This window comes from Podarcis vaucheri (genome assembly GCF_965113315.1).
Source record: "Podarcis vaucheri genome assembly, chromosome: 6".
NCBI lineage: Eukaryota > Metazoa > Chordata > Lepidosauria > Squamata > Lacertidae > Podarcis > Podarcis vaucheri.
In genome coordinates this window covers 65896071-65914370 of record NC_138764.1, presented here as the reverse complement: position 1 = coordinate 65914370, position 18300 = coordinate 65896071, and the positions used below count along the sequence as shown (strand labels likewise).

The following is an 18300-nucleotide window of genomic DNA, read 5'->3' as shown; positions in this document are numbered from 1 at the left end:
GCCACGACTGCACAGTATTTTTCTGCAGTGGTAGCGCCACTGCTACCCGCCATCTTCCCCACTGGGCGCTCAGATGGTGTTTTAGCAGTAAGTGGCAATGCCACTGTTGAAAGGGGGAGGTGAAGCTCAACTGAGAAAAGGAGCTTAAAGCAGCAAAATGAGGCAGGATGGGCTTAACTTAAGGTTACCAGACGTCCCCGTTTCCCAGGGACAGTCCCCAGATTTACAAATCAGTCCCCATACAAAATCCATTGAAGTTGAAAAGTGTCCCTGGATTCACTGAAAAAAATCTGGTAACCTTAGCTTAACTCTCTGTTGGAAGGTGCTCTCATTAGTCTGTATATTGATCTTTCCACCAAGGCTGGACCTGGGCAGCTTGCTGCTTGAGCCCCACCTCCCTTGCAAGCACAACATGCCGCTGCCTCCTCCTCTGTGGGTGCTCCACACCACCGCCTCTTCTGTGTGTGTGTGGTGGCAAGCAGCATGTTCCTTGGGCCCAGATCTGCCACCTGAGGAGACCACCACCCTTCGCATCATGGGAGGGCCAGCTGTGCCTCTCGCTGGTGCCTTATAAGCCATATGAATGAGCACATGTATAATTAGCAAGTCTGTTTGGGCCTCTATGGAAGAGCTGGTCTAGTGAAGCTAAAAAAGTGAATCAGGGGAGACCCCACATTTAGTGTCTCCTCCAAACAGGGGTCCTGTCTCACAACCTGTATACAGTGGTACCTCAGGTTAAGAACTTAATTTGTTCTGGAGGTCCGTTCTTAACCTGTGGTACCACTTCAGCTAATGGAGCTTCCCGCTGCCGCTGTGCGATTTCTGTTCTCATCCTGAGGTAAGGTTCTTAACCCGAGGTACTATTTCTGGGTTAGCGGAGTCTGTAATCTGAAGCGTCTGTAACCTGAAGTGTCTGTAACCCGAGGTACCACTGTACTGGACATTGCTCTCGAAATCTCTCAGGAAAGCAGGGCTAGGGAACCTTTATTTTCCGACAAGGGTTGCATTCCCTTGGGCAGGGGTGAGTGGCCACCCCAGCTGGAACAGCAGGACTCCACAGCGCAACATGGTGTTGCCAGGCCCACTTTGTTATTTATTGCAGACTCCCCCCCCCCCACTTATGCACAATTGAATTGTGCACGACAGCATAACATGCACAAACACCAGGGAATAATTAAATAATTCAATTCAAACCAGGAAATGGTGGGTGAGAGCTGGAGAGTTCTTGTGGCTCGTGAGGCGACACTCCCCAGAGCCCAAAGAGGACATCAGCGAAGGCAGAGGAAGTCTTGAAGAGACTGGAGGTGCAGCGGGCCTTTGTTTAAGCTGCTCAGCCTTCCATCTAACAGCTGACATGCGGGGCAGCGTTGTCGTCATCACTTTCCCACACATCCTCTAGCCTCCTTCAATTCTAGTTGTGGATATTTTTGGATACGGCATTTTTGGTATGGATGGAAGAGAGTGGCAGAGAGGGCATTTGGAAAGTACTCCTCACTTTACATGATTTCACTTAGGCTCGCAGAGGTCCCAAAACGTAACTCCTGCATAAGTATTAAAGATACAGGAAGCAGATGTCTGTTGTTTGAAAATGTAGCTAGTAGATACACTACATTAACCAACTTCCTTATGCTCAGCAATATCTCAAGCATGTCAGGCTTTTATTTTTACCTCCTTGAAGCTGACAGTTAACAACTGTGCTGTCCCTAGTTGTAACTAATGATACACTGGATTTTTTTTCTTGTGTGTGTGTGTTTTTAAGTGATCTGGCCAAATTGTTGCAGGTGGCTGTGTACATTGGCCTGTTGGCTAACATACAATCTGGATTGCCCTGCCTCATTCTTACGCAACTGGGGCAAGCAGGTGTGTCCAAATGGAGATTGTTCTCTGCAAATGATTTACTCAGCTCTGTCTCTTTTTGGCAAGTGAGACGAGAGAATTCTGGTTGTGTTGAACCATAGACGGGTGGGTCGAACCCTCCCCACCCTCCCTTTCAGTTAGTTAGAAAATGGGTTATTAAGTAACAGGCTACCCCACTGGTGCTGACTCAGGCTGAAACTAATGAACACCCTGGCTGGCCATTTGAAATTTATTGCACCTATTAATTACAACCATTAGCTGCAGCCAGTGAAATTTTTATAATGAGGACCCTTGCGACTTTGCTTTCCTAGCAGCAAATTAACTGTGTGTATATGAAGGCTGAGGGGGGTTGGGGTTGGGATTGGAATCAATGGGATCAGCATACTTTACAGAAGCAATGTTTTAATTAGTGGTTCTCTGCAAACACTGCAACCTGAAACGCCAGCTGTATAGGCACCATTATTTCCTTTTAAAGAGCCAGTGCTTCCCTTTGCTAATTGAGTTTATTTCTTTTTAAGGCTTTTTTTTAATGCAAGAGGTGGGTGGTATGTCCTTTTGTGATATGTGTGTGTATTTCTTAGGCTGGTGGTTAATACAAGAAGGCCAGGAAAAGAATGGGTAATAGAAATTAAGAATAGGAGGGTCGGGGTAAAAGAATGCTGAAGGGGAGAAAATGTTAGCACTGTAGCCTTCCTTGAAGGAGCTCAGAGCAGCATATGTAGGAATTATCTCATGTTATCATTGCAATGATCCAGAGCGGCAAAATTAGACCGAGAGGGTCTCCCCCATTGATCTAGCCCGCAAACCACTATCCCTGCAAGCATGTCCAGACACAAAAGGAAGCTGGGCTCCTATACCTTGAAGACTTGTTTAGAAGAGGGGATTTCAACAGGTGTAGCTTTTATTGCTACAGCTGTTGGATTTCCCTCTTCTACACGCATGTTTAAAGTGCAGGAGCCCTGCTTCCTTTAGTGGTTGGACCCACTCACCCTAACTCGGATAGTACAATGTTCTATCCTCTGCTCCCTATTTCAGACTGAATAGGATCAAGGTGGTTTGGTTGTGAAAGCTTTTTTAGGGCCACTGGATACCTGAGAGGCTGGGTCTCCTGCGTCACAAATATTTATTTATTATCTGCCCTTCACCAAAAGGTCCTAGGGTGAGTTACATGGCAATCAAACCATAAAATGTGATACATAAATAACCAGCAGACTAAAATGGCAACTAATAAAACCACTCCTATTATTACACTGAATAGGGAATTTATTTTTCTTTACCCCTTTTCCATTTAAATGTACTCAAAGCAGCTCACATCAGGGGTGGGGTAGGGAAAGAAATCAGTACAATTTCAACTCAGGCAAGTTGCAGCTGGCAATAATAATGATGATGATGATGATGATAAATTGCATCTAAGTACCTTAACTTTTTGGGACGCGGGTGGCGCTGTGGATTAAACCACAGAGCCTAGGGGCTGCCAATCAGAAGGTCGGCGGTTCGAATCCCCGCGACGGGGTGAGCTCCCATTGCTCGGTCCCTGCTCCTGCCAACCTAGCAGTTTGAAAGCACATCAAAGTGCAAGTAGATAAATAGGTACCGCTCCGGCGGGAAGGTAAACGGCATTTCCGTGTGCTGCTCCGGTTCTCCAGGAGCAGCTTAGTCATGCTGGCCACATGATCCAGAAGCTGTACGCCGGCTCCCTTGGCCAATAAAGCGAGATGAGCGCAGCAACCCCAGAGTCGGTCAGGGGTCCCTTTACCTTTACCTTAACTTTGTATACTTTTTATTATGAGTAGCCATCTAAGGGAGCACATGCTCTTTCTTGCAGTAGAATCTACCACAGTTCTAGAGGTGCCTAACATCTCACTATCACTTGACTTTCTTGGTTAATATTCAACAACTGAGTCCTGGAGGAGGTGCTGTATCTCAGTGGCAGACCACATATTTTTCATGCCCCAAGTCCCAAGTTCAGTTTCTGTTTCCTCCAGGTAAGGCTGTGGGGAATTCCTGATGGAAATCCTGGAGAATCAGTATAGACAATGCCATTCAGAATAGACAAGGCTGAGCTAGATAGACCCAATAGTCTGACTCAGTGTAAGATAGTACTGTACCTATTTTGTCTGCAATTTTCTTGGTCAAATGTTGATACAGCTAAAGTTTGTTTTGTGTTTCCTTTATTGCTTGGCAGTTCAAACATGCAGGTTTATAGACCCAGTTCACATGCCAGGTGAGGAAACAAGCCCATGGGCCTATGTAGGCTTATCATTTCCTTCTCTCCAAACAAACCCTCAGCCCAGGTTTGCACACTGTGGCAATCCTGACTCTGGCTTGTGAAGAGCAGGACAGGAACAAAAGTGTATGTGCTCATTAAATCATTCTTTATTTTAAATGGTGGTATAATGTTATGTAGCAACAACCTCACATTCCTGGATTTTTTAAATGGCATCCAGGCATAGAGATGCACCCTTAAATTATACAGGCCTGTAATCACCTGATACAAAACAATCATTTCTGTGGTTGAAGATTTGATGGCTGGCTAGTCTAATCCTTTCAGTGTAGATCTTAGAGAGATTGATGCACTCATGTGATCAGGACTAAATATGTAGTCATGACATCGTCCTCTGCCTGTATGACTGTTACCCATGATTTGGTCATAGCAGGCTCCTTTGAAGGAGTCCATTTATATTCTAATGTTTGCTCCTGCACTTTTCCTGGACACATATTAGATATGCTCTAAGAAGGCATACTCCAAGAGAAGAATAGTTCCCTTACCAATATACATTTTTTGTGTCGGTGGTCGAAATGGGAATTAAAAATCAGTCAATTTCCTTGCTCTTTCCATGGGACAATTTCCCTCTAATTCCTTGTGTAGGGCTTTAACAAACTGGATCTCTTCCTTTCTTCGTGGCTGGGAGAATGTGTGAAAATGGATAAAGATTTCCAATTTCAGCAGCAGGGCCCTAACTGTTAAGAAGAGCAAAAACCTGGTGAAATCGGTAATTGTTGGTCTAAGGAATTGGTTCTGTCCAGCTGGTTCAGAAAGACATTTATTAGAGCTCAGGGAAAGTGACATTATTAAAGTGAGCATGCTGATTTCAGACAGCTCCCAATTCATCACTCTGACAGTGACAAACACAGTCTGAGGTTAAGCAAATGACTAAAGAGAATTCTTTGGCTTTACATTTTTAATGCTCACCACATTTTCTTGGCTGCAGAGGGTTCTATTCAAAGGATCCTCTCCCTTGAATAGAAAGGGCAGAACAGGGCCATGAAACATGCTTGGATTTTGCAAATCAAGTAGGGCATCTGTCACTCCACTAGCGCTAGTTCATTTATTTTTTAATTATTCCTCACTCCTTAAAAGATCCCTTTTCTCCATTTTCAAGAAGAACAGGAGCATTTGACTCAGCTGTGCTGCCTCTGTTCTTCCAGGCTCGTTCATCATTGTCTGCCCCCTGAATGGAAAGTGGAGGGTCAGTTTTAAAAGGCTCCATGCTACAAGCTTTCCTAAATACATCAATAGCTCCCTAATGGAATTGGGGCTCTTGTCATTCAGACCACCCAGGTCTTCCAGCAAGCAAATGTACCTCAGGTACTTTGGTATACTCCATCCCATTAGCAGGCAATCTCATGCTACAATGTAAGCAGATTATTGTCTTTGCCATGGCTTCCCTTTCGACCATGATGTTGGACTACTGTTAAGGAGCTCTACATGGGGCTGATCTTGAAGACATTTCCGAAACTTGAATTGGTCCAGAAAGTTGCCACTAGGATGTTTGCAGGGATTGGAAGATTGGTGCATATAACTTGGGTGGGATGCTTTTAATGTATTTCTCTTTCCTTATGGCTTTGGGTTGCCTTGGGCAAGATAAGTGACAGACATATATATATATGTCTATATATAAGTGATAAGTGACAGACATATATATATGTAACAAGAAGCCGAAAGCACCAGCCTGAAGATGACGAGTGAGACCTCGTCGAAACGTCGCCCAGACACCCCGACTCTTACACGGGAAGACACCCGAAGACACCAAAACCTGCATATATATATATATATATATATATATATATATATATATATATATGATTGTGTATCAACTACACTTCTTACCAATTCAAGGTACAGCCTAAGAACTTTAAAGCCTTAAATCAACTGATACCAGAGTATCTTCAGATTTGCCACTTCTTGTGAGAATTCCATTGCACTGTAGAGTAGCAGGCGGACACAAAAGAGAGGTCCATCAGTTGTGGTGCTCAGGTTGAGGAATGGCTTACTTACAAAGGTTCACCTGAGCAATCCATTGGCCCCAATGAATGGCAATTAAGGCAATTCATCTAAGTACATTTAATTAACTTGACCTCTCATATGTACGTTCCCAATCTTATATTTATATTTTGATTGTTTTATTGATTACTTTTTTAGTGAGTTGCCTTGAGTAGAGAGTGACAAATTTGTCCATTTTGTGTTGTTCTGTTTTTCATTTTTCTCATTTTGAGTCCAGTTCATCACATTTCCACATCAGGCTATGCACAATCCTTTTGATCTTAATCTATTTTTTTTTTAAAAAGAACCATGACAATGTATTTTTTTTAAAAAAATAATTATTTTCTATATGTCATAGAGTTGGAAGGGACCAGAAGGTGATCCAATCCACCCACCTGCTCCAAAACAGGAGCTGTAAGTTGTTTTAAATTGTTTTTTAAATTGTTTTTAATGCTGTAACACACCCTGGAGGGAGGGAGGGAGGGAGGGAATAAATAAAATAAAATAAAATAAGTCTCTTCATCCAACCTACTCTCTCACACCAGATCACAGTGTTCTACTAGCACTATTTAATGAGCCTACGAAGAAAATAGTTTTAGGTGCTCAGGTAAAAGTGGAAAGCCACATTAAGCTGGGGAAAGCAAATGCATAAAATAAAAATACTTTTCCTCTTTCAAATCCAAAAAAATATATATTAACTTTGGAAACCAAAGCTTCCAAAATTATTTAGCAGGACACATTAGCATTGAGCCCAGTGGAAGCAATTTGTTTGCATCATTTACGTGCTACCCAGTTCTGATGAGTTGTGCTCTCTTATGACACTTGATACACATGTACTTTAAATTATATATTTATTAACAGCAGGTGCGTATTGTAGGCCATGGACAACTTGAAATCCACCACAGCCCTTCAGACTGTCAAATAAGGAGATGAAGACCAGATGGAGAGTGCCTGATATTGCAGGTGCAAACATGACATTTTCAAGTATTTTTACTTTTGTTTTAAAAAATCAAGATCTTATGCCCTCTTTTAAATAGTGTTATGCTTTGCAGACATTTATAGTAAAAGAAGTTTTGAAACCATTTCAGAACACAATAAAAAACAGTATGTGACACACTTTCTTCCTGAGTGTATTATGCTATGTATTCCAAATATGCAATAAAAAACTTAAGAAAATAAAGAAAATGGCTTAAAAACAGATTTTTCTGGTCATTTGTGATTTTTGGCATTCATTTTATTCCTCTACTTTGCTTTTAGCAATTGTTTTTGTTTTTAACATGAAAACCTGAGGGAGGGGGGGAATATAAACACAGAAGCTGAAAATTTAAGGATGTCCATAGAAAGTGGGTTTCCTTTTTCCTATTTCCTTTGCCTTCCTTTAATGGAATCTGGTGTCCACTAAGCCTTATTCTAACACTTTCTGACAATGCCATTTACCTAGAGAGGATTGACAGCAAAATTGCAGGCTGAAAGCAAAGAATGAGTTCACTTTTGTGGCTGCATAACTAGCCTTGCAACAGCTTCATTTGGTAGAACTGGCTCTCTCCTGGCCATTACCTCAGAAAACTCTTTTGCACGCATGCAATATAAGCAGCTGAGAGAGGCACAGAGCTGGCGGTCTGCTCACAAACCCTGCAGACAGGAAGACTCATTAAGGAGTCCCTAGTCATTGCTTTGTGAGTCTCAGAGGAAGCATCAGGGGCCTTATTTAAACTAGGTGTCTGGCAGACAGGTATACCAAAACCTGTCAAATGAAACTGGGGGTGGTGAGCGTGCAGCTGAATAAGTGAGTTCAATGGGAGGTGTGCATTTGTCTTGCTTATCTGCACAGGGACTGCTTTGTGCTGAAGGCAGGGCCTGTCACTGCAAAGACAAGGTCAGGCTGAAACAGAAAGTATAAAGCCAGCCTCCTCTGGTTCCCAGGTTACAGGATGGGAGGGATGCAATTTTTATTGCCATGTGGAACTGACTGTTCTGAGGTGCTGAAGGGTTATTTAATGAATGCCGAGCGGCTGTGTTTGAAGTTAGAAGGTCAGTCAAATATTCCCTGTAACCTTGGAGGGCTTAATCATGCCCTGAGTGCTAGCCGAGCTATTGAAGAGCAACCATTGCAAGCCGGGGATTTTGGCTTTCGCCTTTTCTTTTTCATTTGGCTGAGGTAATTCGCAGATTGGAATGCTGTGATTCGGTGGGGGCAGGAGTGCGAATGGTGGCAGGGGGGCTAGCGGGGAGAAGAAAAAAGTCATTTGGACTCCGTATGTTTGATTTTACTTCACAAGCTTTGTGCAAAGAAAAGAATTGTTAGGGCTTTGCTGGAGTCTCTATGATCCCCAACGAGAAGTTCAGGCCCTAGACATCTTTTCATCTTAAGATGAAACCTCATTTTAAAAACAACATCGCAGAGATGGAGTGAGAGAAATGACTGGTGCCCACATTGCTTCACATTGCTCTGCAATAAGGCCAACCTTAAAAGCTGTCGCTTAGTTCATATTCTTCGTGGTTAAGTTGGCCTCCAAGCCGTTGCTTAACATTGATTCATGATTATGCCTTTTGCTTGCCTGAATGGAGGATTGAGAGTTGGGAGGGGAGTGTGTGTTATTTTTCTAGAAAAAGAGGTGCCAGAACTGACTATGAACAGCCTCCCTTGTTCTCTTATAATGGCAATGGTGCCCACCTGAGAGATGCCAGGACTGAGTTCCACCAAGTTCCAGCTGAAAAATAGCCCGGGGGATGTACGTGTATGTCGAATTTAGCCTCCTTTACAAAGGTAACCTTTACACTCATTGATCCACCTATCTTTTGAGGTGATGTTATTGTTTTATTGACTGGTTTCATTGCATCTTTTATTTGAGTGTGACCTGCCTTGAGATAGTTTGCGAGAAAGGCTGGGATATAAAAGGTGTGAATGAAGGGATGAATGAGTCAATACGTACCAAATTCATGATAGCAATTCTTCATGCCCATTGTGGGGCTCAAACCTACAGTGATGAAGCTGTACTCTGCCATCTCAGCTAGCCACGCTGGTGTAGGAAAGGTGAACGATTAGAACATCCATACATTACTGGTGCCAAATGGAAGCCAGAAGTGGGTGAGTGGCTTTGCAGCAACAACCATACCACAAAGATAACATGTGAGTCACTGGACCATAGTCAGAAACAATGAGGTGGAATGATGGAGATGTGGGGCAGCCACCCAGTGCTTAATTTCTAATGTGAGAGATGTGAGGCGACCCATACCTAAACTGTGTATTCATGAAAGGCATATGTGGTTTCAGGTGTGCAGGGGGCGGGGGGGGAGTGCCTCTGGCAAACCCAGCTACAGTGTGCATTTCATATTGAAGTGTTTGCAATAGAAACCCTTTCCACATAATATTTACGAAACAGCTTTTTCAAAGATGAGTTTCTGGTGGCCTTTGTTGGGAACAAAACAACAAAAAAGTGGGGAGTGTCAAAACTATATATTGGGGGGAGGAATCGTGGATTGAATCCAGGGGTGGATCTACTATGAAACTAGTGAAGCGTAAGCTTCAGGACCCTAATCCCAGAGAAGCCCCAGAAGTGACCTTAGTCCACATGGCTTTAAAAATTTGCTTTAAAAAGTGCATCATGCATATATGTAACATTTCCCTAATTTTCATCCCCTCCCTCCAATAACGCAAACTATAAGACATAGGAAATTTTTGTTCACACCAGTGACTTTGACATGAGATAATCCAGTATGCCAATTTTAATGAAAAACTGAGATGTAGTAGTTAATTTTTTTAATAACGTGGTGATGTGTTGTAGAATAACCCAATTAAGAAGATAGCAGTGGTTACCCAGACCTCATTGCTGGTTGCGAAGGGCTCCCCCATAACAGTTTAAACTTCAGGGCCCCCCAAATCTAGGTCCACCACTGATTGAATCTGATTGTGGATGGCAGCAGCTATCCATGTTCAAGGAACGTAGGGTGCTGCCTTCTACCAGCCAGGTGAGGCCTTGCCCATCTGGTGCAGGATGATATTCTCTGGTTGTTTGCAGGGTCTCAGGGAAAGATGTTCAACTGGAGATGCTAAGGATTGAACCTTTGGACCTTTTGCTTGCAAAGCATATGCCTCACCACTGAGCTCGGTCCCCGGTCTCCCCCCCCCCAATATGTAGAGGTTTTAGGTGGGGGAGCCGAGATTCATTCTAGGTGGAAAACCGGCTGTTCTCTAATGCACTGCGCATTTGGAACGCTGCTCTAAAGTGAAAGTAAGAGATGTTCTGTTGGAAACCTGGGAAAGAAACGCAAGCTTTTCTCTTCTCTCACCTTACTTTGTCTAGATTTCCTTGGATGCTCCTGCCCTTTTCCTGTCCCAGGGGATGCCCCAGTTCACCTTTGCTTGCTTCTGTGGGCTCCATGGCTTCTGCAAGATGAAGAGGAAGAAGGAAGAGCCCAGCGCTGAGCAAGAGACAGCGGTGTGACCTTTCCTTTGTGCATCACTTTACATCTCTCTGTTGAGTTGGAGGAGCACAGCAACTGTGGTATGATGCTGTTACCCTTGCAGGCTGCCTCCTGCCCACTCTCATGGCTCTGCTCGGGGGGGGGGGGGACTGAGGGATGCAGCATCCACCAGCACAGGGGTGCATGTGGCCTCCAGACAAATTTTCTAGAGCCCTTAAGTCAATTTCAAAAAAGCCCTCTGCAAGGTACAAGGTATTAGTTTAGACCTCTGGGAAGAGAAAGCTTTCCCTCCACCAACAGCCTGCTGTGCAGAGAGACAGGACAGAAAGAGAGGATGTCAGAAAGTGAGAGAGAGAGAGAAAGAGAAAGAGGTGCCAGAAAAAAAGGGAGAAAAGGGGGTGACCCCACTCATTTTTTTGGTTTGGCCTGTTCTGGCCTGTTAGGGAACTGACATCGGAGCGAGAGGTGAAGGGGAGGCTCCCAGATTATGCTGGCGAAGGACCCAGCAGCAGGGGGAGAAACAGCTCAGTAGAGGGGGAAGCCAATCAGCGCAACACCGGGGATAAAGGGAGGCAGACGGGGGAAGTGGAGAGAGGGCTCGAGGACTCTTCACTGGACATCAGTGAGGAGAGCCCAGGTCCTCCGCTACCCACGCCTTCCCTGCACAGAAGACTCCCGCACAGTGAGAGGAGGAGGAGACTGGGTGTCAAACAACTTTTATGTTGGAAGAGGTTCAAGAAACGCCCACTGACGGATTCTGCCAGTGACTGAGGCAGCCACCATGAGGAGAGGCTGTGCAGTCAGAAAGTTTTAACAAGGCAAATTAACCAAGAAAGGCACCAGTTTACGCACGAGTAACTCATACCCATTACATGGCCCTACCCACAATAATCATGTGCCCCTGACAGAATGTGGCCCTCAGCAGGAAAAAGGGTTGCCTGCTCCTGTACTAGCATCTCTGCATTATTTTTTAACATCACCACAGATTTGTGGAGGTGTCAGCGGAGAGGTTGGAGCAAACCAAAGGAATTGTGTTTCTGGTGGAGGCTGAGTGGGGAGAACCTAGCTCCATGTCCCCCACAGAGATGCTGCCCCTCTCCTTTTGGCTCTTCCATGGAGCTTGATGGATTAGCTCAGGAAGGAATACTGGCAGGAAGAGATGAACCCATTATGTGAATGATAGCCTCTCTCATCAGTGCCGGCAGTGGGAAGAGGAGAATGTGGAAGACGTTAATCTGCTTTATTACATTTATTTCTCTCTCCTTGTTTTTCTCCCCTAGAGACTTTGCAGGCTTGGCGGGGGAAAAACCTCGCTCTGTGCAGATAGGAATGTAACTGAGGATCCAGAAGCCAAGCTGGGCAAAATGGCAATTCTACACGGTGTCCTATTTGGAATTACCCTGAGCCTTAGAGACGGTGGGTATCATGACTTAAAAGATTCTGTTAGCTTCTTAAGATACCACTTTATTGGGCTTTTTTTCATCCATTGTGTAAGAAAGCTGCCTGCAAAATCCTCCGGATATAATCAAAATTAATTTGAAAGTTCATTTAGAAACAAAGCACTAATGTGCTTATATTGGATTATCTTAATGAACATTCTGTCATACACTTTCATATAAAATCTAGTAGATGCCCCCCCTTTCTGTTGAAGCATTGCCACTTGCACATTGAAAAAGAGGAAGAAATTCATAACAAACAAAACAAAAAAAGATGTAGTAAGTACAGCTATTTAGAGATGCTATTTACAGAAAGACTGTGACCAGGTGACCTTATGTGCCTGCTCAGTCTGCTGTCCCAGGTCCTCACAGTTGAGGGGCAAGCGGAAGACCTTGCAGCTCCTCCTCCTTATGGTTTTAAACTTAACTTGGACTGGATAGTCCTCCCAAGAAAGTATGTCCTCAAACAGAAGATTGTCCTATGTAAAGTAGGACACATGGCCACCCCATTAACTGTTGAGCCTATTTCAATTATTGAATAAAACCAAAGAAGGCATGAGGGAGAAGGGAGCCTTTTAACTATATAAATATAGTTGTTTTAACTGATTTTAATATTGTTTTAATACAGATTTCCATTGTTGTAACCCAGCTTGGGACCTTATAATACAGTGTGGGATACGAGACCTACCATAATTAAAAATAATGAATGAACAAATACTACCACTATTACTACTACTGCAGGCCGCCGGACCCTTGACAGTGTAAAATTTCCAGAGCTGGAACTATCATTCTAATGTATGGTGTTCCAGTGTGTTTATATTAGGGTTGAGGAACTGGATCTGGCTAAAGAGTCAGATGCATAGAGGCCAATCCACCATGGGCCACTTGGGCAGATGAGAAGGGATGCCTACCTGCCAGTCACCTGACACCAGCTGGCTGAAATTGCAGAGGAAGATTGCTCCTTCATTTGTGATCCTGAATTGAATTAGATACTTTTAAAATTCAAGCTATGGCTGCAAAGGAGGACTTAGGAATGCACCCCTGGTGCTTTCTTTGTAGCCTTGGCTTGAATTCTGCTCTTTTTGAATATAACATCTTTTTCTGTCATCGGGCACAGGAAAAGTGGGCATGGTTCATCCAAGACAGCCTAGTGGGCCAACTTCTAAGACCATTACTGCTTTTTTATCATGAGGGCATGATTTGATGGATGTCACATCACATATCTTTATTCTATGGGGCACAGGAGATTAATAAATCTAGCCCTGGAAGTATCTGATGAGCTGACTGTGGATGGCATGCAAGTTTATCTTATGATAAACTCTCTTAACCTTTCCAAGCTCCTCATCTCTGCCAAGAGACAAGATTTGCATCATAGTAGCAAAACTGTACATGCTGGTGACTTGAGCTCTTTTCACGAGGACTTACAAGTCTGGCTGATTGCCAAGAACCACACAGCAATTGTTCTATTTTCTTACCCCATAATGGGATTGTAAAATTTGTGTCCAGTAAAGATGACCAACTATGAGCTAAATATGATGTCATTCCAGGGAAGGGGTCCCCCCTTTTTTGTAAAGAAAAAAATAGAAACTAAATAGGTTTTAATCAATCTTTGTCAAGTTCTAGGGAACAATGTTGCTGTAGGAGATGGCTGAAATGCTCCAAACCTGTAATTCTAAAGAGCAGTAAAATAATGGGCATGAAGCCACAATGAGGATTCATTTCCTCACAGAATCAGTTTTAAAAGTTCACAGGAGTCCTTTTCTCCTTCTCATTGCCATGGAGCTGAATGAAGAAACTCACACAAGACTTTGGCTAGTTCAACTATACACAAAAACAAGGCTAGGATAGCAGCCTAACTTATCTAACAATGGAAGTCACCCTGGAACAATTTGGCCATCACAACAAAGAGTGCTTTCTGGATACCACCACCTTATACATTGTTACTTTGGACCAAGTCCCATTGAACTCAGTGGAAGCTTATTTCTGATGTAGAATCAATATATTTTAGATTCATTGTCTTCTCAAAGAGCATTCAAAATGTATTCTAACCACATTTTAGCCACAAAAAGCGTGCAAGTCTCATCTCCATAAAATAAGTGTCAAGATTACTCCCCCCCCCCGCTTTAAGATGTTGAACTATCTATGCCACCTTGTACAAATCTGGGGGTGCTAGCCAATAGGCATCCACCTGAGCTGAAATTTCTGCAGCTTAGGTTGAACCATGCTGAAAACTGCATAACTGGGTTTTTTTCCTCCAAAGCTTGCACCAGGACAAACATACACATTTACTTGGAACTACCAAACCATCGTCTGACCAAACTGCGGGAGGCAGTGGAAGACAGGAGTGCCTGGCGTGCTCTGGTCCATGGGGTCACAAAGAGTCGGACACGACTAAACGACTAAACAACACCAAACCATCTCCCATCATGCTTAATAAGTCCCCCCCTCTCATATACATAACTATATAGCCCTTGATGTTTTCCAGATGAACTGCTCACTACCATTTTCAAGATAAGTTCTTCCCCTCTAAGAAAGCCATTTCCAACAAAACTTATTTAATATGTTCATCCCTATGGAAGGTAATAATGTAAGCAGAGTGCACTCTCCCCAGTTTCCACATACACATACATCCAGACAAGGCTGTATCAGAACTAATCAAGCAGTGACATTGTTTTTGCTCTCATACTTGTCTCTAAAATTACATTGGCAGGCTTCAGTGTTGACTCTAAATCATATGGCTTAGAGTTGCTTAACCTGCTAGTTTATATTTTCCAAGTATCAATACAGTGGTACCTCGGGTTACAGACGCTTTAGGTTACAGACTCCACTAACCCAGAAATAGTACCTCGGGTTAAGATGAGACGAGGATGAGGATGAGAACAGAACTCGTGTGGCGGCAGTGGGAGGCCCCGTTAGCTAAAATGGTACCTCAGGTTAAGAACAGTTTCAGGTTAAGAACGGACCTCCAGAATGAATTAAGTTCTTAACCCGAGGTACCACTGTACTGCAATGTATGGATGCAAACGACTCATTTTTGGTTGGAAACATGTGCATCCGAAAGAAACATAATAATATTTGCAGTTTTTCAACTTTGAGAAAGATGTTTAAAAATGAATGAGAATCAACAGTCAATATAGGTGAGTGGGAAGTTAGTCAGTGTGTGTGTGTGTGTGTGAAGATTTTTACCATTAAAACTAATTGCCTGCAACTTTGCTTCAGGGTATCTTTCAAGATAGATAATATATTGTCTGTCTGGATAAATATTAGTCTTGCTCGGAGCCAGAATGTCTCCCAAATGTTTAATGGTAGGGTAGGAAACAAAACTGTGTGTGTGATGAAGCTTTCTTCAAAGTTGTGCTTTGTTTTGATCTTTTGACAGAGGTGATGCTGCCAAGACAACTTTCATTGTACCTGTTTAAGGTAAATGACAAGTTTTTGTGACCAGCTGGATGGTTGCAGGACATGCGCAAATTGCAGAAATGAAGCCAAGGAAGGGAGAATGAGTCAAATACCTTGTTGTACAGCTTCCCAAGAAGAAACTGTGCTAAATTATAAACATGAACATCTTTCCCAACCTAAACTACTCTGCTATGTACACTTGCACTACTAATCCTAGAATCTTAAACTGTGAATAAATCCAATAATTGTGTTATTTCTGACTGGCATTTAAAGGTATTACAAAAAATATAAGTATCAGGTTAATTTCAGGTTGTACAGTTACTGCATTCCAATATTACCTAAAGTAGAAAGGATACTTTAAAAAAATCATAATACAGTTGTATGGGGTTTTTTTTGCACTGAGGCTGATATGGCTATAAGAAGCACTTTATTTCTACAGGGTCAGTAGATATATGTTTTGGGATGAGGTTAGACCAGCATCTTAATGTTCATGGCTTTGTTGCTCGCAAGGATATAATCCCTCAGGAGATAGAAACAAAAAACCCCAAACATCTACTCAGTATCTCTTACCTTCTGCTTATAGCTTATTGCTATAACCATCTGATATATTCTCTGAATTTCAAAGCTGAATGCCTGGGTGGTCAGTGAATTTATGAATTTTTCAGAGGGTGGCTGAAAATGTTTTATATTATTTTGTCTGGCCATAGAAAATACTGCAGTGACCAAATCTTGTCATAATTATCATTGTAAGCAATAGGCACTATATTGAAATTGGTTGAAATCCTGTGCATATTTATGTATGCAGTATACAAAACTGTGGGCTGGATTGATTCTGCATCTCTGATTAATGGAAAGAATTGTTATCTACCCCATCTATTTATTGAATGTACCTGCAGTCAATTCGCACAGTCACATTTATGAGTGACCACACGTATATATAGACCACTAATGATTCAAGTAAAGTCTATATAGATTTATATATTTATCTATATTTATCTATATACACATATAGTCTAAGTTTACTCTTAATTATGCTGGAGCCTAGCTAGTGCACAGCAATTTATTTTTATTTTAAAATGTCCTACGTTCTCTGAAATACGTATGTGTAACCTAGACGTGGGCATTGGTCAAACCCAGCAACTTTGAGATCCTTGGATGTACACACCTTGAACCTACCAGAAACATTACAAGGCAATTATATATCTTTGTGAAATAAATTAGAAACTCAAATGTTTCTTTAGTTAGGCTCATGAAAGCTGTTTTTTCCACAGGGCGGAGAACTTGCTGAGAAGTTACAAAGACACACAGATAACTCTGTCTTTGCTATATGACTCCAACAAGTTCCTCTTCTGGGAACAATGACACTGATTGTGTCATTGGATATAACAGTAATATTGTATGTATTCAGGGTTGAAGGTGCTATACAAAAGCTAAGTGTTAACGATAAAGCACAAGCTTCAGTCCATTCCTTTTGACAAACTACTTAAACACATACTTATATTGTAGGCTTTGAGAACCACAGCTACCTTGGAAGTTACAGTGGTTCCTTTGAACAACTTGAGCACAGAGTCGTTGATAAGGGATGGAATTAAGTGTGCCTACGAACACTTGCTAGGCCAGACCTAATGATAGTGGTCCACATTCACCGTTACTGTAATTCCTGTGACCTCCATGGATGTTCAAAACTCTCCACATTTAAAGGTACTGATGTGTCCTTATCAGCCACCCAAACTTCCTCTGAGCAGTGCATGAGATTCCAGGGGTCTTGGCACTTAACCAAGGTTTGTGTTTCATTTGGAAAATTAAGGCACATATGCAGTGTACTGACATCCTGAACAGGATAAGCGGCATAGCCTGTATTTTTTACACTGCTCTTTGTATCTTCCTTTAATACTCCAAATATTTGCGAAATGATAAGAGTTTAGGGGGATCTGCCTGACAAACACATAACAATATGTTTAATGCCATTAACCAACAACCAGGGTATTGAGACTCACTTTATAGTCATTTTCAAGCCACCTGTATTGATTTAAAACACTGGGGAATCTAACTCATCCAGAATGCATGTATCATCCATGGGGAATATGCCAGTGGAAACCCCTGCAGTTCCTAAATATAAATCTATGTCATGGGCATCAGAAATGGTAGCGATTGTGATATTGCCTTTAACAAGAGGAGCAAATAAGAGTAATTGAGGGCACAGGCAAAAATACAACTTGGCATAGACCTTGATGCCTTTCCAAGGTACTCCAGTGTGGCGTAGTGGTTAAGAGCGGTAGACTCGTAATCTGGTGAACCGGGTTCGCGTTTCCGCTCCTCCACATGTAGCTGCTGGGTGACCTTGGGCTAGTCACACTTCTCTGAAGTCTCTCAGCCTCACTCACCTCACAGGGTGTTTATTGTGGGGGAGGAAGGGAAAGGAGAATGTTAGCCGCTTTGAGATTCCTTCAGGTAGTGATAAAGCAAGATATCAAATCCAAACTCCTCTTCTTCATCTGAAAAAGTCTGATGCCTCCAAGTTCATTATAAAGGATGTCACATTTAGGGAGCTTTCTTCTGTCATAATTATGGGTCATGCCCCAGATTAAACCTCCACCTACCCCCATCAGTGGTAGCTGTTACCTGTTACACATGCTCTGTTCATCTGCGATACTTTGGCCAACTTTTAGAGCTGGCAAGACCAAACTGTGTAGTAGTTAACAAGAGACAGTCAGTTGGGTCATGTCAGGACATATCTCTGCAGTGGGGACAAGCGAGTCTTAAATGTTCCTAGCATAGCCCCACAGTCCATCCCCCCCCCCTGCTGCGGACGATTTGTTCAGCTCTCACTGCTTGGAAAATCTTGAGCCTATCTTGAAGACTGAATGCTTTCTGTGTCTTGTTTTGTTTGCTCACATTGCATTTCCCCCCCTAAAACTC

The 18300-nt window shown here is 42.7% G+C and overlaps 1 protein-coding gene across 11 annotated transcripts in view; it reads left to right on the top strand.

The window, feature by feature from the left end:
* Window positions 1-17537, top strand: part of BLACAT1 (BLACAT1 overlapping LEMD1 locus) — an 80558-nt gene extending 63021 nt beyond the window's left edge. For 4 of the 11 annotated variants that reach the window (XM_082228417.1, XM_082228419.1, XM_082228414.1 and 1 more), the window contains exons 2-4: window positions 10426-10626; window positions 11827-11962; window positions 15362-17537. In XM_082228417.1, the coding sequence (XP_082084543.1) occupies window positions 10465-10566 (102 nt within the window). In that variant the 5' untranslated portion in view covers window positions 10426-10464 and the 3' untranslated portion in view covers window positions 10567-10626; window positions 11827-11962; window positions 15362-17537. The other 7 variants (XR_014221220.1, XR_014221221.1, XM_082228416.1 and 4 more) reach the window with 6 other exon arrangements.
* The last annotated feature ends 763 nt before the right edge of the window (window positions 17538-18300 follow it).